General features: G+C 46.9%; 2 protein-coding genes across 2 annotated transcripts; one reads left to right on the forward strand and one right to left on the reverse strand.

Annotated features, from left to right (window-relative positions):
• Window positions 1-909: 909 nt before the first annotated feature.
• uck1 (uridine-cytidine kinase 1) lies at window positions 910-15,538 on the reverse strand. The gene is made up of 7 exons (XM_080528140.1): window positions 15,190-15,538; window positions 14,625-14,784; window positions 14,187-14,283; window positions 13,769-13,911; window positions 2,790-2,884; window positions 2,617-2,665; window positions 910-2,528 (listed from the first exon to the last, which is right to left on the reverse strand). The coding sequence occupies exons 1-7, from the start codon at window positions 15,277-15,279 to the stop codon at window positions 2,335-2,337; spliced, it is 828 nt and encodes a 275-aa protein (XP_080384266.1). The 5' UTR covers window positions 15,280-15,538; the 3' UTR covers window positions 910-2,334.
• Window positions 15,539-18,192: 2,654 nt separating this feature from the next.
• LOC308156004 (uncharacterized protein) lies at window positions 18,193-26,263 on the forward strand (the record flags this gene model as incomplete). The annotated part of the gene is made up of 9 exons (XM_080529366.1): window positions 18,193-18,316; window positions 18,701-18,879; window positions 19,305-19,412; window positions 19,670-19,819; window positions 20,284-20,523; window positions 21,007-21,382; window positions 22,332-22,570; window positions 25,086-25,261; window positions 25,438-26,263. 9 exons carry the CDS (start codon window positions 18,193-18,195, stop codon window positions 26,261-26,263), a joined length of 2,418 nt encoding a protein of 805 aa, XP_080385492.1.
• Between the last annotated feature and the right edge of the window lie 95 nt (window positions 26,264-26,358).

The raw sequence follows: 26,358 nt of genomic DNA on the forward strand, positions 1-26,358 counted from the left end.
GCAGAGTGTGTGTGTGTGTGTGTGTGTGTGTGAGAGAGAGAGAGAGAGAGATGTCACGTGAGGTGAATGCTTCTTTATACCCTCAGATGTTCCCTTCTCTTCCCCCCCTTACGTACGTGCCATCCTTGGATCAGCCCCCCACCTGCCTCCCTCCCCGCCCTCTCTCCCCTGCCTGCTCTCCTGACTCTCCAATCCTCTCATCACACGCATCTCCTCAGTGTTTTTGGAAAAAAAGTCTGCCACAAACTGTGATGTCACAAAGCAGACAGGAGCTGGGGGAGAGAGAGCGGTGTGGGAGAGGGTTCGGACCCCGAGGGGTTAAGAGAGGCGGAGGACCACGAGGGACTGGACTTATTAAAAGAGTTTGTTTGGAAAAAATGTTGTGTATGAATCATGTATGGTTATGATGTATTATATACAGTTGCTCCTTTTGTTCTTAAAAAGGATGTTTATGCTAAAGAGAAGAGTGCCATACAAACGTGCACTAAAAAAAGCTAGCAAAAAAAATACGAAAAAAAACAGAATAACTAAAGATGCTGTGATCTATGTATGTCATACCCAATCATCGTGTGCCATGTTCCAGTAAGAGACCCATTAGGTATCAGAATTGTGTGAGTGTGTGTGTGTGTGAGAGTGAGTGAGTGAGTGAGTGAGTGAGTGAGTGAGTGAGAGAGTGAGTGTGTATCGGTCCATAGTGAGCTGTTGATATTCATTCTGATTCCTTTGGAATAATTGTCTCAACCAACACATCACACTGTGCTCTCGAAAAATCCAATAAAATTGCTCCGTTTTACACATCTACGCTTGATCTGGATTCATTTCTTAGCAACACAGAAAAGGTCCATCACTCACGGTGTTGCTTATGAACTATACATTTTTTAAATATTTATTTAAATACTAAAATGCTTGAAAAAATAATAATTCACATGTTAAGGCTTAAATGAACCTTTACAATTTCAGAATTCAAAGTGACGATGCAGCAGTTATTTCACATTTCAAACAATGTCTACAGAACACTGAAAGCGTTAAAACATTAAAAAGTGTTTCAAATGTTTGAAATCAGCCCGTGGCAGGTTTACTATTCATACACGTCATCTGACTTCAACACATTCAATACAATACAGCATTATTTCAAGCAAGTTTAAATAAAACAATGACAGTGGAAAAACATAAAGGTTGGAAGTGCAGGTGTCAACATTCCTACGTTTGTTTCTCCTGGAGGATCTCGTTGGCTTGGAGGGAACGGTCAACAGGTAGTAAAGCACATGGTGCAAAGCCCAAATCTAACATAGAAATCACTTGGTTAAAACTGTTTCCTCAATCACGCCACCCTCTCCATTTCAAAGACAGAGGTAGTCTAAAACACTAGCTAGTGAAAGTCACATGGAAGACAAAGTCATTCAGAGGGAAGAGATGTGTCATGGGACCTGTGATCACTAACTGTTTCAATTATGGACTAATAACAAATGTTTTAAAATATGATTTTTTTTTTATCCAGGCCTCTGACTGGACGCTCTGCAGAGAACCAGGGTTAACTAAAAAAGGGGAGGGGCCGGAGCTTGCAGGGTGGATCCCATATCTGAACCAGCCTGGACAGTAGCAGCATCAATGCCAACTACTCACTCACACAGAGGGCTTTCACACCGGCAAAGAACTGTTCCGGTTCCGGTTCCCGAACCTTGGTGCTGTCTGGCGAACCAACAACACGTTCATACCAGTGTAACCAGAAACATCCGCTTCATGTTCCAACTAGATGGCAGCTACTTCACTGGAAATTAAGATAATATCTTCCACTCCAGTATCGGAAATAAACACTGTTTTCTATTAAACAAAACAGAAGACACTTTCTACACGCGTTTTCTTACTAACCAGTTGCTCCATTGCTGGAATAGAAATGGCTTATGAAATTTGCGTGTGCGTACTTGCTGAGCATGTGAGGAAGATAGAGAGAATGATGAAACTTTTGATATTTGTTTTGATCACTGATGATTATATTTAGATTAGATTACATTTTGTCTCCTTCCTTCTTGCTGGTCTTTGGAGCCTAGAATATGACACGCCCACTGAAGACATGACTGTTCTACTTTTTGGTTCCCGCTTGAGAACCACTATTTTCTGGATCCTGCTGCGAACCAACTTTTCAGTCTCGGAACCAATTGAGTTTCGGTCTGAATACGCCGGCCGGTTCCAGACTTGGTTCGCGAACGCGAACCGGAACGGTTCTTTGCCGGTGTGAAAGCACTATCAGAGGACTCACTCTCTCACTCACACAGAGGACTCACTCTTTCACTCACACAGTGGACTCACTCTCTCACTCACACAGTGAAGGCTCTCTCAGTGGGGGCGACTGCTGGGCTCCAGTAGGACCCTCTTCCCTGGGCCTCCGGAGGCTCCATTGGACATGTCCCCCTGCTCAGAGATAGCCCGCTTCAAGCCCCGCCCGTGTCCGTTGCCCGAGCCCCGCTGCCACTTACAGATGTCCCCGTTCAGGATGTCCTGGATGTGCTGGACTATGAGGTTGATGGCCACTGGAGGGGTTGAGAGGGAGTGTTAAGGGACAAGATCCAGAAAGGGATGCGGTCTTCATTCTTTCATCATCAGAGTGAAATCACTTACCCATGTTGTCAACCCCGCGTGGAATGATGACATCTGCATACTTTTTGGTCTGGAAAAAAATATTTCTTTTATTGTTATTATTATTATTATTATTATTATTAATTATTCATCTCACAATCTTGAGTCAATGTTCAAAGTTGTGGGGCTTTTATTGTGAGAATTCCATGACTTACAGGCAAACAGAACTCCTCGAAAGCTGGCTTGACAAAGGTAGTATACTGAGTCAGGATCTGCTCCAGGTCTCTGCCTCTCTGCATGTCCCGCAGCACTGGACCACAACCACCCAGCCAGGACCAGGACCACACAACACAACACGAGCAGGTTGTGAGTAGGCGAGTGTGTGAATATGACAGTGTGTGTGTAGGCGAGTGTGTGAATATGACAGTGTGTGTGTAGGCGAGTGTGTGTGTGATAGGGATGGACGGTTTTTCGGTTAAACCGAAAACCGGGGTTTATAAAAATAGAAACGGTTTTTTATCAAAACCGTCTGAAACCGTTTTTTTTTTTTTTTTTTTTTTTTTTTTCCTATGTTGTTCAAAGAATAAAACTGGAACATGTCACATGTTTGTCGTGTGTGAAAATAACAATGATACAGTCTGAATCTGCCGCGCAATGAGTGAGAGGTTTGGTCAGTTGTGAAGAATAACTGAGGATTAATATCTAATTGGGATTATATTTAAGGGTAACGAATCACTCTATGGGAAAGATAGTCGCCTTCAGTTATTGGTAGATAGGAAAGGTTTTTTACAATTACTCGCTTACATTTAATAAGATCATTTTCGCTGCTCTCTGTAAAGCGCAGAAATAAAATGTGATTTGATTTGATATCAATCAATCAATCAAACTTTATTTATGTTCTATAGCACAAATCATGCATTGAATGTAACTCCAAGTGCAGTATTTACTAAACCACAATATAATAAAACAAGAGCTATACGGATCAAGAGTGTTTGTGCACAGCACCACTGTGTGTGAAGGCGCTACTGAAAGTGATGACAGAACGCATGTCTCAGAAGATACGCGGTCACTTAGTGACGCAAAGGTAGTTCTGTATTTATCTCTAGTACATTTATTTTGAAAGCTCTATTTTGACAGCTCTACCATGGGCACTTTTATTTTGATGGGGCATTCTTTGTTGATTGACTTACGACAGTTCAGGACGAGTCAGTCTCGCGGCATGTGGTTTTTATGAAAAGCTTTAAGTATGTTCACTGCATAATTCTAAGTCTAATATTTCAGTGATTATTGAGCAGTATTCAAATATTTAAATACATTGAGCAGCAGCTGAAACTTTGTCTAAGAACCAAGATATTGAGAAAGCAGTTCATTCAATGAAGACGCTGTTCCAAGAGATGATCTTCCGTGCAGGCGAGCACCCTGGATCAGCAGAGCTGGTGTGTTAAGAGTTCATGTGTTTTCATGTATGGTGTAGCTTACAAAAGTCTGCCTTTCCACTTATATTTGTGAAACTAAGTAGCCTAAATGTGTTGCGACTGTGCTTACGGTGTTTTAATGGTGTTCGACATGAGTGTATTGTAGCAGTAGGGCTCAATTATTTGAAATTGTCGCTTTCCCCCCCCCACCGCGGTTTTAGTCTTTGACGGTTTTTCGGTTTCAATAATTGGAAACCGTCCATCCTGTGTGTGTGTGTGTGTGTGTGTGTGTGTGTGTGTGTGTGTGTGTGTGTGTTAGGGCTACACGATTTGGGCAAAAAATCTAATTGCGATTATTCTGACAGATATTGCGATTGCGATTTAATTTGCGATTATTATTTTTTTAAAGAAGTTTTTGTAAAGTGCGGCCATATCTCCGGCTAGGAAGGTCGTATCAACGTGCAGTTTGTTTGTACGTCTTCAGGGGACTTAGGAGCACAAATTGGCTCCCGTCTCTAGCAGCCCCACAGCCCGAGTTACGAGTGAAAGAACTAAACTTACATGAAACTTACGTTGGGTTGCTTTAAAGTCAAGCTTCAGTTTAAGATTCACTGTGTAATAGATGTGATGGAGCATTACTAACCTGACTCAGATGGTTTGTTTCACACAACCATCTAGGAAAGCTTCATTGGAAGCTGTTTGGAAAAGGGTGGGCACTTTCAAAAATACTTTGCATTGGATGAATCTGTCTATCATGGACTAATTTCAGAGAGCATTACCACATGATACCATCAAACTGTTAACTGCTCTAATTCTAATGCAAGGATGAGAACTTAAAAGATATGAATTGGAACAACATATTTATTTTATGGGTTTTTTAAACAGCTGTGATTTTGTTTCTCAACAAGTGTCCAAATGTTTTAACAATTCCAATATGAAAATAAAATAGGACCTTTCTACAAACAAGGTTACTCAATTATGGCTCAGGAGCAGCATCTAAATATTGCACATACTGCAATCAAGTTAAATAAAGTGATAATAAAAATGTCCAGTAAAGAATAATAGGTCCTTTCTGTAAACATTGAAATAGATAAAGCAGGACAGTATACCGTTTGCAGGCAATTCTTCAACTCAAAGTCGTAATGTATAAAGTGCACGGTGAGACGGCTCGGTCGTCCTGCCCGACAGATCGGTTGTTGTTGTTGCATAGTACTCGACATTTTTCAGCTCCATCTCAAGTATCTTCCTACATTCCGCATACGTTTCTGGGATGGCCACATGACTAAAGTACGTGCGGGAGGGAACCGCATATCTTTTATCCAGCGTTTGGATGAGTTTTTTAAACCCTTCGTTGCTCACAGTGTTAATAGACACCATGTCTTTAGCGAGGTAGTGTGTGATGGAATTGGTTATTTCACGGTGCCTTCGTGAGCCCTTTTCATACGGCGTAACAGCCGCAAACGACTCTAAAACACTAGTTTGCTTAACGTTAGTGTAACCAGGGAGTAGCTGAAAAGGACTGTATAATTTAGGAAGGGGCTGGTTATCTAACTAAGGGAGCTAAATAGGCAGTATAGGAGGATACAGGCAGGGGGCGACAGCAAACCGTTAGACTAGCAGTTAATGTCGTTAGCATTAGCAAGGGAACTAGCATTAGCATTAGCCTTCAAACAACTAGCATTAGCATTGGAGCTACAAACAACTAGCATTAGCATTGGAGCTACAAACAACTAGCATTAGCATTGGAGCTACAAACAACTAGCATTAGCATTGGAGCTACAAACAACTAACACACGGTATTACATATGAACAACACATTTATTACACATGACGGTTGTATACATCCCCATATATACATTCCCTCCCGGCCGGCCACACACACACTCAATCACTCACTGATAGTCTCTGGCCTGAACAGGCTGATAGTCCAGGGCTGTGGTGCGCGTTGAGGCCTGGTTGAATGGCATGTGCGTCGATGAAGTTTAGCCGACGAAAGGGGGGGGGACGTAGCAACACGGAGGGAAAGGTCCGTCTTCGTGGTCTACCACGAGGTGAAGGGCCCAAGTCCCGTGGTCCGCGTCGAAGCTCCGCTGGAGTCAGTGTTTGCTCGTGGAGGCGACGATTATGTCCAGCTGGCGTCCCGCTTGGTCCAACGCTGAACAGCCGGCCGCTGGCAAGGCGGTCCAACGGGAACACAACTAAAACGGGCTACACTGGTACACTCAATAATCACTTTTGGTGGTCCGCTTCAGCACGGGGTGCGTGTTACGGAATCCGCCATCTTAAATTGCCTTCGTTGCTTCTCTCTCGTTACTCGCTCGTTCTGATTCTCCCCACACACTCTGACTCGCGGACTACTCCCGTCTCTTATATAGGCACCACCGAACCTAACATCCGGGTCACGGGCACACCCCGGATATACTACGTCATCACACATATACGTAAACAGTACAATAATAATACATACTCTTCACAAACGTACAGAAATAGTATAGAAAATAACAAAGAAACTAACTGGGGCAGAAGGGCTGATTTCGGGGAAACTAAAACTGGCTCTAAACTGTGGGCCTTCACAACAGCCGCCCCATGAAACCCTCGGTTTCAGTTAACTAAGAAGGCACACTGGCTAGGCTGCTCCAGCAGCGCGAGGTAGGAGGTGATAGTGTCGACCACTCTGCCTGTCTGCCAGGCGGCGCGCGGAAGGGACTGGTCCCTCACCAGTACCACGGCACCTTCGGACATCTTGTCTCTCTCCCTCAGCAGAATCGTCTGCTTCTCCTCCTTCTCCAGGGCGCGGATGTGCTCCTCGAAGCAGATCAGAGCGTCTTCCTGGTCCATGCTCTGCAGCGCCTCGTACTCAGCGAAGGAGGGGTCGTCCAGCAGGTACTGCTGGGCCTCGGACCAGGTGGTGCAGTAGGTGACGTTGGCCATGTTGTCCAGAATGCTCGTCAGCGCATCACAGTTCCTCTTCCTGAGCTGCTTGGCTTGTTCCTTCTCCTTCTTAGCCTTGTAGGCCTTAAACGCTTGCTTCTTCTCACTCAGCTTGGGCAGGGCGCTGTAGCGTGGGTCGTTGATGATCATTCTCATGGTTTGCTCCCATGACGCGTCGGATGAACCACCATCCTCCTCCAGAAGCTCTTTGAAGGCCTGCTTGGCCTCCTCTTCTGGGTTCCACTTTACTCTCTTCTTCGCCAACTTCGGCCTTTCCTCCTTGGAGGCGTCTACAATACTGGCTGAGACTTTCATGGCTGACGTGTACTTGACGGAGTTGACGGGTGCGTCAATGCTGACCTCGGCCACGTGAGGGTGCATGGCCACCTGCAGGTGTTCCTCGGCAACAGCTGTTGCCGCCATGGCACGGTAGCGCCACCACCGGGACTCCTTAGTCTGGGAGTTGTAGTAGTAGGTCTTCCCATCCAGAGACTTATGCTCTGTCCACAGAGACTTCTTCTTTGGTTGGTCATCCTGTGGTGAACCATTTGTGGTACTAACTGTTCCAGGTGCACTGGCAGCAATAGATTCCACTCCAGGCGGTCCGGTTGGTTGGTTTGCTTCTTCTGTTCGGACATGGAGGGATGACGTAGCTCTCCCGTCTCTATCTCTCCCCTCGGTAGCGCCTTGGAGGGCCCACCCAAGCGCAGTCTTAACAGCCATCGGGCAGCCTCGTGGTCCTCTCAGCGGAGGACGGAGCGACACGATCAGGTCAGCGTTGTCCGAGCCGATGAGAAGGGTTGGCTCCGCTCCTTCTATCGGGTGTAGGTCTACTCCCCGTAGGTGGGGATATCTTGCGCGTAACCTCTCCAGGGGGTAGTCGTAGCGGGAGAGCGCTAGCTGGTCGGCGGTGAAGACATTCTGAAGCCGATGTCTATCCGACGGCCGCCCCGCCGGGGAGATAGAGAAGTTGATTCTCGCCCCGGTGACCTCTTTAAGGTCGCGACGTATCGTGCGCAGAGTCAGCTTCTCCGCAGTCCCTTGGAGCCCCAACTGGCGCACTGCCCCCTGGAGAAGGATGGTCCGTTCCGACCCGTCGTCTAGAACGGCGTACGTGTCGTACACAGCGTTGTTGTGGTGAAGTCGGACCTTCACCACCTTCAGTAGAACCTTGGAGCCGCTGCTCTGTGGCGAGTCTAGGTAGTAGACAGGGGTTTCCTCTTCCGGTGCGCGACCGGACCTAGGGCTTCTGTTGCCCTCCGTGGACCTGGCGAGGGAGACCTCGTGTAGGATGTGGAGGTGGACCTCCTCACAGCGGTTGCACTTCCTCCTCAAGGTGCAGTTCTTCGCCAGATGGTCGCGCCCACAGTTCCAGCACCTCTGGTTCTTCTCGAGCCACCTCTGCTTGGCCTCGGTACTCAGGTTGTTGAAGTCACTGCACTCATTGAGCCAGTGCTCGCTGGTGCAGTACGGACATGGCGGTGGACCTCTCCGTCCCTTTGGAGGGGGTTGAGAGGAATCCTTTCCCTCAGGTCGGGTGGTCCTCTCTCTCCGAGGCTCCTCCTCCGTGTGCAGCACTCCTACTGGGCGTCCTCTGTTCGAGCTCGGCCCGTCCCAGCGGTCTCCCTTCTCCCTCTCCTTCTTCGGCTCAGCGTAACCCATGGCGTCTACGTTGGTGTCATGCACTTCCTCCAGTAGGAACTCCGCGAAGGCAGCCATGCTCAGACCCAACTTCTCGGGGTTACGAACGCGCTGCTGTCGCCGGAACCTCTCCTGCCGGAAGCGTGGGATCTTGCGGAGCAGCCGCTCTACGTTGGAGGTGCTGTTGATCTCGCTGGCGCCAGCTGGGCCCTGCGTCTTCAGCATCCCAACCAAGGTGTGCACGCGGAGCGCGAAGTCATCCAGCGCCCGGTCATCCTTGATGGGGGCCTGCTGTTCGAGGGCTTGCAGTTCAGCAAGGGCGTGGTTCCAGGGACGACCGTAGCGGGCATCCAAGTCAGCGAGCGCTCTGGTGTAAGGTGTCGGTGCGGAGGCATGGGCCAGTACCATGTTGTGGGCTCTGGGGTTCCTCACATGCTGAAGGAGAATCGCATATTTGTAGGACTCTGAGCAGGAGTTGTCCAAGAGCGTGTCTAGGCAGATGCGTAGCTCCACATACTGGCTCCTGTCCTCGTCCTTGAAGAAGGGGAACTTGGGTCCCTCCACCTGGGGGAACATCCTGTAGTGGATCATCGGTGCTGGAGTGACGGTCTGGGTGTCCGGCCTGCATGCATTTTGGTGCACTGGAGGACCTAGGGGTGTGCTACGCTCTTGGGGGAGGACTCCCCTCCCGGGCAGCGACGCTGGCTCCCTCTGGGCCGCGTAGCGGTCGGGTCCCTGGTCCTCTTCCTTCCAGGTGGTCAGCTGGGCCTGTAGTTGGACAGTCCTGGCGGGGGTCATGGAGCCATCGGCGGGGGGTTCAGGAGATGGCACTCGAGAGGGCCGTGCGGATGATACTCTGGAGCTACAGGCCGACGGAGTTCTGCTGATGCACACGTCGCGCATGGTCTGCATCATTTCCTCCATCTTCTCTGCGTGCAGTTGCTCTCTCGCCATCTGCCTCTCCGCCGCGCGTTCCGCCCCCTCCATCTGGAGGCGCTCGCGCTCGTACTGGATGCGTTCACGTTCTAGCGCCTCCTGGCGCTGTCTCTCCGCCTGGAGGCGGTCGCGCTCCATCTGGAAGCGTTCACGTTCTAGCGCCTCCTGGCGCTGTCTCTCCGCCTCGCGTTCCGCTCCGTTCATCTGGAAGCGTTCACGTTCTAGCGCCTCCTGGCGCTGTCTCTCCGCCGCGCGTTCCGCTCCGTCCATCTGGAAGCGTTCACGTTCTAGCGCCTCCTGGCGCTGTCTCCCCGCCGCCTCCATCTGGAGGCGCTCGCGTTCTAGCGCCTCCTGGCGCTGTCTCCCCGCCGCCTCCATCTGGAGGCGCTCGCGCTCGAAATGGATGCGTTCCCTCTCTAACGCCATCTCGGCCTGTTGGCGCTCCCGCTCTAACGCCATCTCGGCCTGTTGGCGCATATATTCTGACAGCGCGGCACTACTCCCTCTGGAGTGCAGGCTATCCGCCCCAGAGGCATAACTGCCCACGGAAGCCCTGGACCGGTAGGAAGCCACTGAGCGGCAGGAGCTAGGTCTCGAGTAGGGATGGGACGATTATCGTGTTTATCGTTAATCGCGATAAAAACACCCGCGATAACTTTATCGCGGAGAATTTTAATTAGTTGAATAATCGTCATAATCGTTTTTTTTTTTTTTTTTTTTTTTTTTTTAAAATGACCCAAACAATAGACACATGGGGTCCTTATCCAATGTAACATCTAGAATTAGATGAATTTTATCCACTATACCTTTCCAGTAATCATCTATATATCTACAAGTCCAAACACAATGAACAAAGCTCCCAACCTCGGTAATACACTTTGTACACATTTCCGATTTGTTATGATCCATTTTATGTCTAAGTTGGGGAGTAATCTGCAAACGTTGTAGTAGTCTAAATTGCGTTTCCTTCATCCTATTACAGATTGAGATGTCGTTTGCCGATTGCCATATTAGTGACCAAGTTGCTTCATCAGTATTAATGTTCAGGTCATTATTCCAGTCTTTGGGCGTAAATGCAGGGTTGCCTTTATCATATTTCGAAAGTGCTCTATACCCAAACCCCAGAATGCCTCTCGTCTTTCCAGCAGAGACTATCTCCTCCAGCGGAGAGGGTTGGTGACAGAGGCCAGTGTCTTTTTGGCTATTTAAAAAACTTCGTATCTGAAGGTATCTGAAAAACTCATTTCGTGGTAGGTCATATTTCTTACATAATTGGTCAAATGAAAGTAGTATTTCCGTATCATATAAATGTCCGATAGTAACCATCCCTTTGCTGTCCCACCGCTTGAAACCCCTATCCGTGGCACCAGGGGAGAAGTCTATGTTGCCCCAAACTGGCGAGAGGGAGGATGTCATAATCGTATGTTATAAAGAAATAGTAATATAATTGAGATTTCTCACATGAGCCGCGCGCGAATATCCTCACAGAAATTTGTCTCGCGCGATTGTTCAGCCTGCATGGGTAACGTGACTGTCAAGTCAGCCTTGTCAGTCAGTCACTAACGTATGCTAGCCTTCTCACCATGGCTGCATCGGCCCCGTGTCCATTGCCTCACCTTTCCAGGGTTGCATGCAGGCTTCTATGCATACCTGCAACTAGTGTTCCTTCAGAGAGAGTGTTTAGTGCCAGTGGGCACATACTCACACCTCTCCGAGCACAGCTAAAGGCAGAAAAAGTGAACATGTTGACATTTTTGCACTTTAACCTATCTTGAAGCTTTCAAGTCTCTAAGCCACAAGGCTAGCACTCAGTTTGATGACAGAAAAGTGTCAGTGTTCAAGTTTTGTTTGACAGTATTTTTTCCCTTTATTTATGCAGTGATACCTTATAATTTATCATTACCTTATTTAATATTTTATTAAAGATTTTTATTTTTGTCAAGATGTTTTTAAAATGATGTTAATGTTATTAACATGATTCAATAAAAATACAACAAAATCTAAGTTAAAGTGATTACAGTGTGTTTTATTGGCATTCAAAAAAAAGTTTTTTTTTTTATTATTTTTTATTTTTTATTCTCGCGATAATATCGTGGATCGCGATTATTTTGCCCACGATAATCGTGACATGACATTTTCTAATCGTCCCACCCCTAGTCTCGAGCGCGCCGTACTGGGAGGCAGATCGTTAAGGCTGAGGCCCTCCCTCTCCCGCCCGCAGGCGCTGTCGGACCGGGCCTCTCCTTCCTGTTCTTCCGTTTCCACGGCAAAACCCTGCGGTTCTGCCATCTCATCCTCAGGCTGGTGCTCGGTGAGGGCTGTCTCAGTGCTAGCCACCCGCGCGCCGGCGGACACCTCGGCCTCTCCGACCACTGTATCCCGTGGAGTGCGCTCCTCGCTACCACTCAGTGAGCTTTCGACCTCGAGCTCATACTCCTGTAACCTCGGAGGCAACCGCGGGACTCTCTGTGGTCGTGGCTCTGGCTCCGGGGGCGGAGAAGGGGGGGTAACTGTCTGGTCTGGTTGGCTGCGCTCAGCCATGCTATCACTACACTACCTATCCGGCTCGAAGGACCAATTGTAACCAGGGAGTAGCTGAAAAGGACTGTATAATTTAGGAAGGGGCTGGTTATCTAACTAAGGGAGCTAAATAGGCAGTATAGGAGGATACAGGCAGGGGGCGACAGCAAACCGTTAGACTAGCAGTTAATGTCGTTAGCATTAGCAAGGGAACTAGCATTAGCATTAGCCTTCAAACAACTAGCATTAGCATTGGAGCTACAAACAACTAGCATTAGCATTGGAGCTACAAACAACTAGCATTAGCATTGGAGCTACAAACAACTAGCATTAGCATTGGAGCTACAAACAACTAACACACGGTATTACATATGAACAACACATTTATTACACATGACGGTTGTATACATCCCCATATATACATTCCCTCCCGGCCGGCCACACACACACTCAATCACTCACTGATAGTCTCTGGCCTGAACAGGCTGATAGTCCAGGGCTGTGGTGCGCGTTGAGGCCTGGTTGAATGGCATGTGCGTCGATGAAGTTTAGCCGACGAAAGGGGGGGGGACGTAGCAACACGGAGGGAAAGGTCCGTCTTCGTGGTCTACCACGAGGTGAAGGGCCCAAGTCCCGTGGTCCGCGTCGAAGCTCCGCTGGAGTCAGTGTTTGCTCGTGGAGGCGACGATTATGTCCAGCTGGCGTCCCGCTTGGTCCAACGCTGAACAGCCGGCCGCTGGCAAGGCGGTCCAACGGGAACACAACTAAAACGGGCTACACTGGTACACTCAATAATCACTTTTGGTGGTCCGCTTCAGCACGGGGTGCGTGTTACGGAATCCGCCATCTTAAATTGCCTTCGTTGCTTCTCTCTCGTTACTCGCTCGTTCTGATTCTCCCCACACACTCTGACTCGCGGACTACTCCCGTCTCTTATATAGGCACCACCGAACCTAACATCCGGGTCACGGGCACACCCCGGATATACTACGTCATCACACATATACGTAAACAGTACAATAATAATACATACTCTTCACAAACGTACAGAAATAGTATAGAAAATAACAAAGAAACTAACTGGGGCAGAAGGGCTGATTTCGGGGAAACTAAAACTGGCTCTAAACTGTGGGCCTTCACAACAGTTAGACTGGGCTACGGGACTTTCACTTAACTCTCCTTGCCTCTGGATGTAGCGACTGTTCCACGACAGGTTGTGCGCAACACCTGCTGTTGTTGCACATCTGTCGTCCTAAACCCGAAATACTTCCCTACAACAGAGATGTTGTTTTTGAAGCGATTTATGCACACCATTAATGTTGCTAGCTACTGAAATGTCTTCACAGATTCACACGTGGGCGTTTCACGTGCAGTGTTGTTGTTGTTGTTGGGCGTGTGCGTTCAATCCGACGCGCTGTATAACGTATCCCAAATCGCAGGATTTGCGATTTGCTAATCGCATCATCTCAAATCGCGATTTCGATTTAAAATCGATTAATCGTGCAGCCCTAGTGTGTGTGTGTGTGTGGATATGACTGTGTGTGTGTGGATATGACAGTGTGTGTGTGTGTGTGTGTGTGTGTGTGTGTGTGTGTGTGTGTGGATATGACAGTGTGTGTGTAAGTGTGTGTGTGTGGATATGACAGTGTGTGTGTGTGTGTGTGTGTGTGTGTGTGTGTGTGTGTGTGTGTGTGGATATGACAGTGTGTGTGTAGGTGTGTGTGTGGATATGACAGTGTGTGTGGCGGTACCTCTACGTGACAGCCTGACATCAGAGTCTGTGTCCACAAACAGCTTCATGTGGAACATGTCACGCACGTCCTGGGTGTAGAACACCAGGATCCCCTCCAACAACACCACATCAGCAGGGTACACCGTGATCCTGTCCTGCAGCCTGGACACACACACACACACACACACACACACACACACACACACACATCAATCTGAGCTCTATAGAATGTGGGAGGGGGAACATCAATCAATCAAGTTTATTTGTATAGCTCTTTCTAATTCAGACAAATGTCACAAAGTGCCTCACAACAAAATAATGCTACACAATATAAGCAATAAACAATATGATCTAACACCAATATACTCCCCAGGAGTAAGCCAAGGGGAGAAGCAAAAAAAAAACGTGTATATATATATATAATGTTTGCCTCTCACCTTGAATGAGTGACAAAGTCATATGTTGGCACCTCAACCACTCTCCCCTCCACTATGTCCTTCAGGGTTTGGTACATTAACTCGTTGTCAAACGCATCTGCAAAACATCCCACAGTGATTCACTGTAATGAGTGATGCCTTATTTTTGTACATTTCAGAAGTATTGTCGTGTGTGAAGGCCTACATCGCATAGCTCAACATACTTTCCATATCCATTGCGTTGCACATAGTGATGTGAACGGAATGGAGTTCCTAAGTGTGTATTATGATGATTCCCTGAGAGAGCTTTGCATTACTGCAACCAGTATAGCTTCTACAACAGTACCTGGATGGTCAATACCACATAGCTTCTACAACAGTACCTGGATGGTCAATACCAGCATAGCTTCTACAACAGTACCTGGATGGTCAATACCAGCATAGCTTCTACAACAGTACCTGGATGGTCAAAGTTGTACTGGCCCTTCAGCGCCTTGGCCTTCTGGTCAGGAGTCAGGACTCTGTAGAAGCTGTCCTGGCTCACGATAGCCACCTTCCTCTGACGATGGTCCATCTCATGCTGGCCCAGCATCTCCATGATTTTGCCACATACTGTAGACTACAGATCAGACAACCACATTAGCTACTTATTCATATCAAACAAGTTAAAAGTGTAAATGCGTTGCAGGTTTATAATCACATGTAGAAGTGACTATTGGTGGAACTGTGTCAGTTGTTACATGTGTGAAGTCTCCTCGACTCGAAGCTGACATGCAATGCGAGAGAGCTGGGATGCAGCAGGACATTGGGATTGACAATGGCATTATTTTAGTTCGATGAGGCTCCTCGAAAATAGGCAAGGATCTTTTGAGGTTTCGAGGCACTGAATTAGGTCAAAGAAGCACTGAATTAGGTCCAATAAAATGAATAACATCGTTTTAGACATGGGTGTGTTTGGCAGTTCACAGCTCGTATGCAGCGCGTTTGTTGACAGCCAGGCTAAGCGGTCTGTAGGGGTTCCTACCTTGCCGCTGGCGGTTCCTCCGCTGACACCGATCAGGAAAGGACGGTGTCTGGGCCGCTCCACCTCTGTCAGAGGACCGATAGACGTCATATCGGAGAGATCTGATCAAATCAACGTATTGCCTAGCTAGTCCTCTATTGCCTAGCTAGCCAGCTAGTTCGCTGCCAGTTGGTAAACAGTCAGTTCCTGATCTCTGGTGTAAAATCGCGAGGCCACGAAGAAGTTGTTTCCTGAAGAAGGCTGGAGATGAACGTGCATAAACTTCGCAATAAGAGACCTTGAATGAAATGCACTTGAGTCAAACAACCTTTCAACACATATTGAGAATGTGTCTAGCTATATCTGGCGTTTCTTTTCCGATATAGCTAATTCACTGACTAACATCACGGGGGTACTCCATCAACGTCGCTAAAGAAAAATCCAGAATAATTTTTTTATAAATCTCACGAGGTTTACAGAAAAGGCCAGCCTTATTTTGACATTCTCGCGAGACTTAAGATGGATTCTCCTTTAGCGACGTTGATGGAATACCCCCCAGAACATCAGAAACGAAAGTAAAACTGGCGGGCGTGGGCCTGGAACAAACAAGCATTACCTAGTTTATCAGTCACTCTGCAACAAACAGAACAAACACATTCGTTATGCATCCTGCACAGATGCCTGATCATAATTATGTTAGAAGAACACAGCCTTTTCATGTATGTTTTCCTCAGAGGCTGCATACCACACATTGCAAACAAGTCAGTAGGCTGCTTGTTTCATGTCAATGTAGGCTCATCATAGGCATTACTAGGCCTGTCACAGACCCACACCATTTAACTCTTGGTCTACAATACTGATATTTCGATTTCCAAATAATTTAATAACATCCCATATTTTATATTTAGCATATTCAAAACTCAGCAGCTAGGTGGATATTGTGAAAACAATCTTTGGACTATGTGAAACTAACAGAATACTACTTATGCACATCTACACAACTTTACAAAACATTTAAGATGGCAAAAGATTGGGAACAAGGTAGAAAGCAGGAGAAAGCAAAGGAGCAGTAATGCAAAACATGGGAAGAGGACAGAAAATAGAAGACAAAGAAAGGAAAAGAAAAGAAAAAAAGAGGTTTGAGGGGCTGGTGAAAAGAGAGAAAGCTGAAATTAAACTTCAGATCCAAGAAGAGCAATCAAGGAATGAGGAGATGAAAGAGGAATGTCTGAAATTCTCACAGACTTTTCTTTCTTTCTTTATGAGCTTGATTGTACAGAAATTACACAATAAATGAAGGATCATTAAGCTTGATTCATAACCAATAAGATAAATACACAACACTATCATCCGCTGTTTCCTTTTGTCAGACTGGTGCAGTAGTAGTGGTTGTAATAGTGTACATTTCAAATGTCAAATACAGTATACAGACAATAACAAGTTAAGCAGTGTTGTATTTAGGAACAATTTATATTCTCACATGAAGTCCACCAACAAACAAACACACACACACACACACACACACACACATTATGATTTTCCAGAGTCATCTAACCCCTGTGAAGATTTCTCTGCATTGTGAGCAGCCTGTGTAATGTCCTTGCTGGTCTCCTCTACTATGATCTCTATGGCTGCATCTCCCTCTATCCTCTTCACCTTCTCTCCTCTCGCTGCAAGGATTTCCTCAATGTTCCTGCAAGAGAAAAGGAACTTGATAGTTCAAGTCATGATATTAAAACAAAAATACAGGATTTACTGTCACACAAGTTCACTCACTATGTTCCCAATATTCTATGATAATGCACGTGTATGTGTTACATTATGCTCTATTCAGACTTAACTAACCGCTTTCCCTCCAGGTCAGAGAACCAGCCCAAGTTATCAGCGATAATGTGATGTTTCTCACATCCCGGACAGGTCACTATGACAACACCTTTATGATAGCCTATTTTGGATATCTTCTTCGTTGACCTGGTTGAGCACACCTGCATGCCAAATACAGAATAAACGGTTATGCATTTCGTTTCGGTGGAGTGTGAAAAGCAATGTGAACCCCTTATGGCTCAATGTAACAGAATGCTCCATTACAATGTTCAGTTAGACTCATTCTGAGTAGGTGAAATAGCAACTGCTGCACCCAACATCCATATTCTCACCCCAGTAAACAGGTGGCATTAAGATGATGTGCATGCTTTTCTTTACCTTGCATGTATACATCAGGTGATAATGTGTGGATTCAATCTTTCCAATGGCATCGCTTCTTAAGAGTGGAGCGGTTGAGAATTCTTTAACCAGATGTACATCTCTTCGATTCTGCTTGATAATAGTTAACACAGTGGCACAAGAACTGATGATTTGATGATTTGACTGCGATACATATCGCCTGGATTCAGGTAGACCTGTTTGAGAGTGTATGGGGAGCAATATGGCACTTTTTGTTGATAATCGAGAACATGGTCTAGTGAACAAAATTGAAGTTTCATGACAGCCCCTCAATATGCAGTTCACAACCCGCATTGTGTTCAATGATAATGTTTAACTCGGAATAAGCATGAGAATATTTTACGGTCAACCGAAAGCCCTCCAAACTCCACACTGTAATCACACTGCAATCGAGTCGCAATGTTATGACGTATTCCTAAGGAACTCATCAAAACATGACGCTGGCTGTGTTCGAAATGGCATACTAGCATACTGCATACTAGCACACTCAATTAGTATAAACTGCATACTGCTTACTAAATTCATAATAAGTATGCCAATACCAGCCGACCGAAAATCTAGTATACATTTCTTGCATACTGACATTTCACATAATCTACAGTGTGAACGCACTGCATACTCAAAATGTACGTCATATCTAGTATGAGTAGTATGCTAGTATGCCATTCCGAACACAGCCGCTTTCCGTTTCCACCTTGACACCGCGCGTGTTGATGACGTGTGTGGTCGTGGTGTTGATGTACTCTAACGTTGATGGCTCCAGCTAGTTAGCTAGTTAACATTGGTGGTTCATAAGCAAGGATGATTTCCAACGTAGTAATCTGTGACTCAATAGATGAGGTCAATGACCGCATCTCACAAGTCGAGGAGTCCACCTTTGTCAAATATATTGTTCACACTGTTGACAGGGGCTTCAATAAAGAAGGTAACTACTAGCTATCTAACTTGTTATGATGCGATCTAACATGTAGCCAGCTAATTAACTTACTAACGTTAACTGGCTGCTGTGCACTAATGATGCAGAATGGAAGCCAGCTATATAGCTCATATTATTAGCAAATTGTGGAATGCACTGCCAGTTTACAAGGATGCGACCTCAGCAAATATGTTCAAGTCAAGACTAAAAACCCATCTTTTTAATATTGCCTTTAAATTACTGAATAATACAATTATGATTATATAATGATTGGAGCACTTTGAGCTGCAATATTTGCAGGAAAAGCGGTATACAAATAAAAGTTATTATTAGGCTTTTTCTAATTCAAACTTAATTTCTGTTTAATCATGTTCATAACTTCATACTCCACAGGGTGGAAACCTCAGTTCAAGTGTAAGATCTACTGGGAGTGGATGAAGGGCAAAGCCACCCCCCGCATCCCCTATGATGGCATCCCCTTTATGTTCATCGGACAAAAGCTGTTGGGATGTCACCGGGGACGAGATAAAGGTGGACGCAAGAAAGAGCAGTATGTTGAGGAAAGAGAAAAGGTGATTCCATGACATTCTTGCCTCTGAGAAGGAACATGATGTAGGCTATTATGGTACTGGACCTAGTTCCATGAAGACAATATGTACAAGACGCCTTATACTGTAGGTTGGCAGTTACTAGAAGAAGAATTGGCAGGGAAGTTTGGCTCATTATTGTTATTAACAAATTGTAAGAAAGCCTGTCTGCTCCATCTTGTGATGTAGTTTATTAGATAGTCTTTCAGATTGACCCACTTGATATTGGAAATGTTACAGCCTACCCTCATGGTGCATGAGAGAGAGAGCAGTTGATCCACAGTTGAAAGACTGGTTTCACACCTGACCTCTTTTCCCAGCTGGTTGCAGTCTTCCCCTGGGTAGCGTTTGATCCACGTGCTTCTCCATCCATTTGAAACAATCCCATCTTGATCTGCTTCCACTTTCAGGGAAACAACGACAGGAAGGGAAGAAGACACCTGTTGATTAAAACAAAGAAGGTTTCTTGTCCTGCTCGGTTTGCGGTCACTCGAATAGCCAAGTTCCCGGATTTCATGGTAAAGCAGCAGGGTTTATTGCAGTCTTACTGCTTACATTTCTGTGTATAATATTCATATTGGCCTCTGCTCATTAATGCAATCCTGTGTGTGTGTGTGGTGTGTGGTGTGTGGTGTGTGGTGTGTGTGTGTGTGTGTGTGTGTTCATGTGTGTGTGTGTGTGTGTGTGTGTGCGTGTGTGCGTGTTTGTGTGTGTGCGTGCGTGTTTGTGTGTGTGTACGCGTGTTCGTGTGTGTGTGTGTGCGCGTGTGCATCAGTTGGAACATAACACAATGCGGAACAGGAAAGCCAAGTCCCAGGCCATCAGACAGGCGCTCCAAGTGGACCCAGGCTCGGTGTTGTGGAAGATCCAGTATTTACTCCGAGTGCCCATCCTCTCAGACCACCAAGGCCATCCTGTGGGAAAGGTAACTGAGGGGATCTGGCTTCCAGAAACCTTGTGGCTTGCGTGTTTTATCATGATGGTGTTCTTTGCACATTGTGTGAATACAGAACATTTGTTGCTGAGATCAGAGAAATATTTACCTAAGAAGTCATGTCAATTCAGTCAGTCTGGGCCTTTTGGATAGCAAAACAATAAACCATAGCATCTTCCATTATAATAATATTATAATAATAATAATAATAATAATAATAATAATAATATAATAACCTGTATTTGTATAGCACTTTTCCTGCAAACATTGCAGCTCAGAGTGCTCCAATCATTATATAATCATTTAATTATTTAGTCATTTAAAGGCAATATTAAAAAGATGGGTTTTTAGTCTTGCTGAGGTTGCATCCCTAATGTAAACTGGCAGCGCATTCCACAATCTGGGTGCATAAAAATGTGGATACAAAAAACACAGCGATCCCCCTCCCGTCCCAGGGAGCCGACGATGTGGACGACAGGGTGAAGGAGTTCATCAGAGCCAAGATGAGCCAGGGAGTGACCCGGGTGAGGGAGATGAAGGGCCACATGGTCCAGTACGTGCAGACGGAGCTGTTCAGAGAGTCGTCTCCGCCGCCACTCAGGAAGTTCTTCCCCACGGAGAAGACGGTCAGGGACATCATGGCCAAGGTCCGGGCGGAGGAGCACTACAGCAAGATAGACCTGGCCCACCTGCTGGTGAGGGAGCTGCTGTCCCCCCCTGTCCACCCCCACCGCCCCCCTGTGTACCCCCCACCCCCCATGTCCCCCCCTGTCCACCCCCACCGCCCCCCTGTGTACTCCCCACTCCCCCTGTCCACCCACCGCCCCCCTGTGTACCCCCCACCCCCCCTGGCCACCCACCGCCCCCCTGTGTACCCCCCACTCCCCCTGGCCACCCCCCACCCTCCTGTCCACCCCCCACCCCCCCTGTGTACTATGCAGTGTGTGCTATGCAGTGTGTGCTATGCAGTGTGTGCTATGCAGTGTGTGCTATGCAGTGTGTACTATGCAGTGTGTACTATGCAGTGTGTGCTTCAGGTGTTATTGCGAGTCTGATAGAGATGTACCCCCCCAATCACTCACTGGTGACAGCTGATGATGATGATGATGATGATGATGATGATGACGATGACGACAGCCTCAGTGACCCTTCCTCTGGGTTGGCTCTGTCCCCCTCAGACCCTGACACAGGGCTGGAAGAAGGAGGCGCTGAAAACCAACTTCCTCCTGAGAATGCAGTCGGAGAGTGACAACCTGTTGCTATGCTACCAGACGGACTGGCAGAAGGGTCTGCTGCAGCTGTACGGCCGGGACGTGTGCTTCCTGGACGCGGCGTACAAGAGGATGCGCTTCCCGCTGCCGCTCTTCTTCCTGTGCGTGCGCACCAACGTGGGCGTGGCGGTGGTGAGCCTGTTCGTGGTGCAGTCCAAGAGTGCGGAGGCCCTGAGGGAGGCGCTGGAGGTCTTCAGACAGTGGAACCAGGGCTGGAAGCCTGCCTACGTCCTCACAGAGTACTGCCCCATGGAGATGCAGGCCGTGGAGACAGCGTTCACAGGTGATGAAGAGTTGTTTAGCATTCATGTTTAGCCTGATGAAGACATCAGGCTTTAGCCATAGGGTAAGCAGGTAGCCTGTTAACCATCCGACGGCGGGCCCTAGCGCTATCTGCTAATTGTCTTGCCCTGTACATGCGGTCCTCTGTAGCTCAGTCGGTAGAGCGTGGCGCTAACAACGCTTAGGTGGTGGGTTCGATTCCCGCTGGGACCATATATACTGAAATGTATGCACTCACTGCAATGTAAGTCGCTTTGGATAAAAGCGTCAGCTAAATGGCATATATTATTATTATATTACATGCTTCCTATGTTCCTATGGTTATGTAGGTAGTCATGCGTTACATCCTCTCAAAGCTAGGATTTTTGCACTTCGAACCAAATAATCCATCTCCAGATACAATCACAACAGCAGGCACAAACACACTACAATGACAAGTTTGATAAAGGTCATCAATGAAGTCTTGTAGTTGACCACCGATCATTGACCATGTAACCGCAGGGTCCCCGGTTCGATTCCGGCCGGGGACATATCCTGCATGTCATCCCTCCTCTCCCTCTCACCCATCCTTCCTGTCTAAATCTTCACTGCAACTGTCAATAAAAATGAAAAATATGAGTGGGACTGCCCCACTCGGAAAAAAATAAATACAAAAATTCACAAATGAAAAAAACCATTTTACTTCAATCTGTTCAAACGTATATTTCTCAAAGCCAGCGCCACTTAGTCATTCTTACTGGGAACAAACTTCAGAGTGTTACCCTCAAAAGGAGACCAACCCCATGCATTTGCTCCAAATGGTTCAAGAACAGCTTTCAATTTACTTTGGGTATACATAGGCGTTTTAGGCTAATTATACAGGAATGGGAAGTGTATTAAATGTATTTATAAATGTAATAAATGTATTTTTCTCTGAGGCATATTTTACTTTTTTTTCTTCTTCTATTCAGGCACTCAGGCTGTCTTTAACGATTATCTGCGGGAGAGGACCTGGACACAGTGGCTAAGCAACCGCTCCCGCGGCATCACTGACCAGCAGCAGGTGTTCCAGATGATGAGAGCCATCGCCGGAGCCCTTACCAAGGACCAACACCAGGGGGCAGTAGAACAGCTGCAGAACAGCGCCATCTGGAAGCAGAGCCAACTCTTCAAGAACTGGTTCACTAACAAGTGGCTGTCAGAGAAAAAGGTTTGTAGTGTAGCGCTCACAAGGGCTTGTCTTGGACCTCCTTCTGTCTGTCTGTCTGTGTTTACCTCTGTCTCCTCTGTCTGTCTGTCTGTCTGTCTGTGTTTACCTCTGTCTCCTCTGTCTGTCTGTCTGTCTGTCTGTCTGTCTGTCTGTCTGTCAGTGTTTACCTCTGTCTCTTCTGTCTGTCTGTCTGTCTGTCTGTCTGTCTGTCTGTCTGTCAGTGTTTACTTCTGTCTGTCTGTCTGTCTGTCAGTGTTTACCTCTGTCTCTTCTGTCTGTCTGTCTGTCTGTCTGTCAGTGTTTACCTCTGTCTCTTCTGTCTGTCTGTCTGTCTGTCTGTCTGTCAGTCTGTCAGTGTTTACTTCTGTCTGTCTGTCTGTCTGTCAGTGTTTACCTCTGTCTCTTCTGTCTGTCTGTCTGTCAGTGTTTACCTCTGTCTCTTCTGTCTGTCTGTCTGTCTGTCTGTCAGTGTTTACCTCTGTCTCTTCTGTCTGTCTGTCTGTCTGTCAGTGTTTACCTCTGTCTCTTCTGTCTGTCTGTCTGTCTGTCTGTCTGTCAGTGTTTGCCTCTGTCTCGTCTGTCTGTCTGTCTGTCTGTCAGTGTTTACCTCTGTCTCTTCTGTCTGTCTGTCTGTCTGTCTGTCTGTCTGTCAGTTTGTCAGTGTTTACTTCTGTCTGTCTGTCAGTCTGTCTGTCAGTGTTTACCTCTGTCTCTTCTGTCTGTCTGTCTGTCTGTCAGTGTTTACCTCTGTCTCTTCTGTCTGTCTGTCTGTCTGTCTGTCAGTGTTTACCTCTGTCTCTTCTGTCTGTCTGTCTGTCTGTCAGTGTTTACGTCTGTCTGTCTGTCAGTGTTTACCTCTGTCTCTTCTGTCTGTCTGTCTGTCTGTCAGTGTTTACCTCTGTCTGTATGTCTGTGTTTACCTCTGTCTGTCTGTCTGTCAGTGTTTAGCTCTGTCTGTCTGTCTGTGTTTGCCTCTGTCTCTTCTGTCTGTCTGTCAGTGTTTACCTCTGTCTGTCTGTCTGTCTGTCTGTCTGTCTGTGTTTACCTCTGTCTGTCTGTCAGTCTGTCAGTGTTTACCTCTGTCTGTCTGTCTGTGTTTACCTCTGTCTGTCTGTCTGTCTGTCTGTCTGTCTGTGTTTACCTCTGTCTGTCTGTCTGTCTGTCTGTGTTTGCCTCTGTCAGTCTGTCTGTCTGTCTGTCTGTCTGTCTGTCAGTGTTTACCTCTGTCTGTCTGTCTGTCTGTCAGTGTTTACCTCTGTCTCTTCTGTCTGTCTGTCAGTGTTTACCTCTGTCTCTTCTGTCTGTCTGTCTGTCAGTGTTTACCTCTGTCTCTTCTGTCTGTCTGTCTGTCTGTCTGTCTGTCAGTGTTTACCTCTGTCTGTCTGTCTGTCTGTGTTTGCCTCTGTCTCTTCTGTCTGTCTGTCTGTCAGTGTTTACCTCTGTCTCTACTGTCTGTCTGTCTGTCAGTGTTTACCTCTGTCTGTGTTTACCTCTGTCTCTTCTGTCTGTCTGTCTATCTATCTGTCTGTCTGTCTGTCTGTCTGTCTGTCAGTGTTTACCTCTGTCTCTACTGTCTGTCAGTGTTTACCTCTGTCTGTGTTTACCTCTGTCTCTTCTGTCTGTCTGTCTATCTATCTGTCTGTCTGTCTGTCTGTCTGTCTGTCTGTGTTTACCTCTGTCTCTTCTGTCTGTCTGTCTATCTATCTGTCTGTCTGTCTGTCAGTGTTTACCTCTGTCTCTTCTGTCTGTCTATCTATCTGTCTGTCTGTCTGTCTGTCTGTCAGTCAGTGTTTACTTATGTCTGTCTGTCTGTCAGTGTTTATCTCTGTCTGTCTGTCTGTCTGTCTGTCAGTGTTTACCTCTGTCTGTCTGTCTGTCTGTCAGTATTTTGCAGATCAGTACTCTTGTAAGGGAATGTGGTCAAGATCTGGAGAACCACATGTAAAAACATTTACACTGTTTGCAAATAGAACAAATTATTATTATTATTATTATTATTATTAAGACAGACAGACAGACCAATACATTATTTATGCTAGAGGCATATTTCTAAAGATTTAATTTCTCCATCATATCACAAGGTCCACATCATGTTACTCCTATGTGAATGATAACACAGAGACAGAGTTCTATGTGTGAATGAGTCAATGAGAACACTGTGACAGAGACACAGAGACAGAGTTCTATGTTTGAATGAGAACACAGTGACAGAGTTCTATGTGTGAATGAGAACAGTGACAGAGTTCTATGTGTGAATGAGAACAGTGACAGAGTTCTATGTGTGAATGAGAACAGTGACAGAGTTCTATGTGTGAATGAGAACAGTGACAGAGTTCTATGTGTGAACGAGAACACTGTGACAGAATTCTATGTTTGAATGAGAACACAGTTGAATGAGAACACTGTGACAGTTCCATACACTGACAGAGGTTCATACAGTGACAGGGGTCCATACAGTGACAGAGGTTCATACAGTGACAGAGTTCTTCATGTCTTCATGTTTGTTCTTGTGCAGAGGTGGGCGAGTGCTGCCAGGGCTGACATTGTGAACTTTGTCTCCGTGGTGGACGGCGGTCTGGAGAAGCAGAGCGACATCTTTAATTATAAGCACTTGAAGGCGCATAAAAATGACACTCTGAGCGAAATGCTGCAATTTGTTATCGGCGTCTACTTGCCAAAAATGCTTCAAAGGTAAAGCACATTGTGTAAAAGCTATGTTGAGTACTGTGTTTCATTTGACAATACAACTGACATCCTGTTCATTTACCCGTTCAACAAGCTGTGACATCATTGTAGTCATGGTAATAGGATGTTGGCATTTTGCCAGTCTCAACCTAATCTCTTCTCCACTTCCTTTTGAACCCGAGGCACAAGGACCTGATCAGCCAACTCAGCAGTGAAATGATCAACATCACAGTCCCTCACTTCCTGTGGAACCGTCCTCTGGGAGTGGTGACCCGTGTGATGGACAGCATGGACAGTGCTCTGCGGGCTGGGGGGACGGTGGAGGAGGTCAGCCAGGGCACCTTCAGGGTCTCCCCCGAGGCGGGGCGGTCGTACACGGTCCGCTTCGGGACGGCGGTGAGCCTGCCCTCCTGTGAGTGCGACGCCTGGCGGGACCACCGCCTGCCCTGCCAACACTTCTGCCAGGTCTTCAGCGTCACGCCAGACTGGTCCTGGGACCACCTTTGCCCCAGATACAGAGACCACCCGCTGCTCTGCCTCCACGCCGACGCCTCCGTAGAGATGGAGGAGGCCCTCTGCGGCATGGTGCCCCCAGACTCTCCACCCTCCTGTTCAGACTGGGACGAGGCTGAGTTGACAGTGCTTCCTCCACAGGTTCCACCGCAGACCCCAAAGGTTCCACACGCCCCACAGAACCCGCAGGCTCCGAAAGTCTCGCAACAAACCCTGTGTGACAGGGAAGAGATCCAGAGAGAGTGTGTGACTAGACTGATGTCCATGGTGGAGGACGTGAGCCGGATCAAAGACACAGACCACCTCCTGGAGCTCAGACAGAAACTGGACATCCTCAGCGCACAGACTCAGACCATGGTGGCCCAGAATGCCTGCACCCAGCTACCAGCGTCCGCGGTGGGGACCAGGAAGAGGGCAGGAGTGGAGATCATCGTGGCCATGCCAAAACGAATCAAAGTCCTCTCCAGAATCGATGTTGAAAACGTTTCGAAATAACCTTTTGTTGAGAGACGACAAAGCATGTATAGTTTTAAATAAAGAGGTTACTCGTATTGCTTCGGTGAAATACATTTAACTTATTGTTTGGGGTA

This window comes from Nansenia antarctica (assembly GCF_963989245.1).
Source record: "Nansenia antarctica genome assembly, chromosome: 4".
Classification (NCBI taxonomy): Eukaryota; Metazoa; Chordata; class Actinopteri; order Argentiniformes; family Microstomatidae; genus Nansenia; species Nansenia antarctica.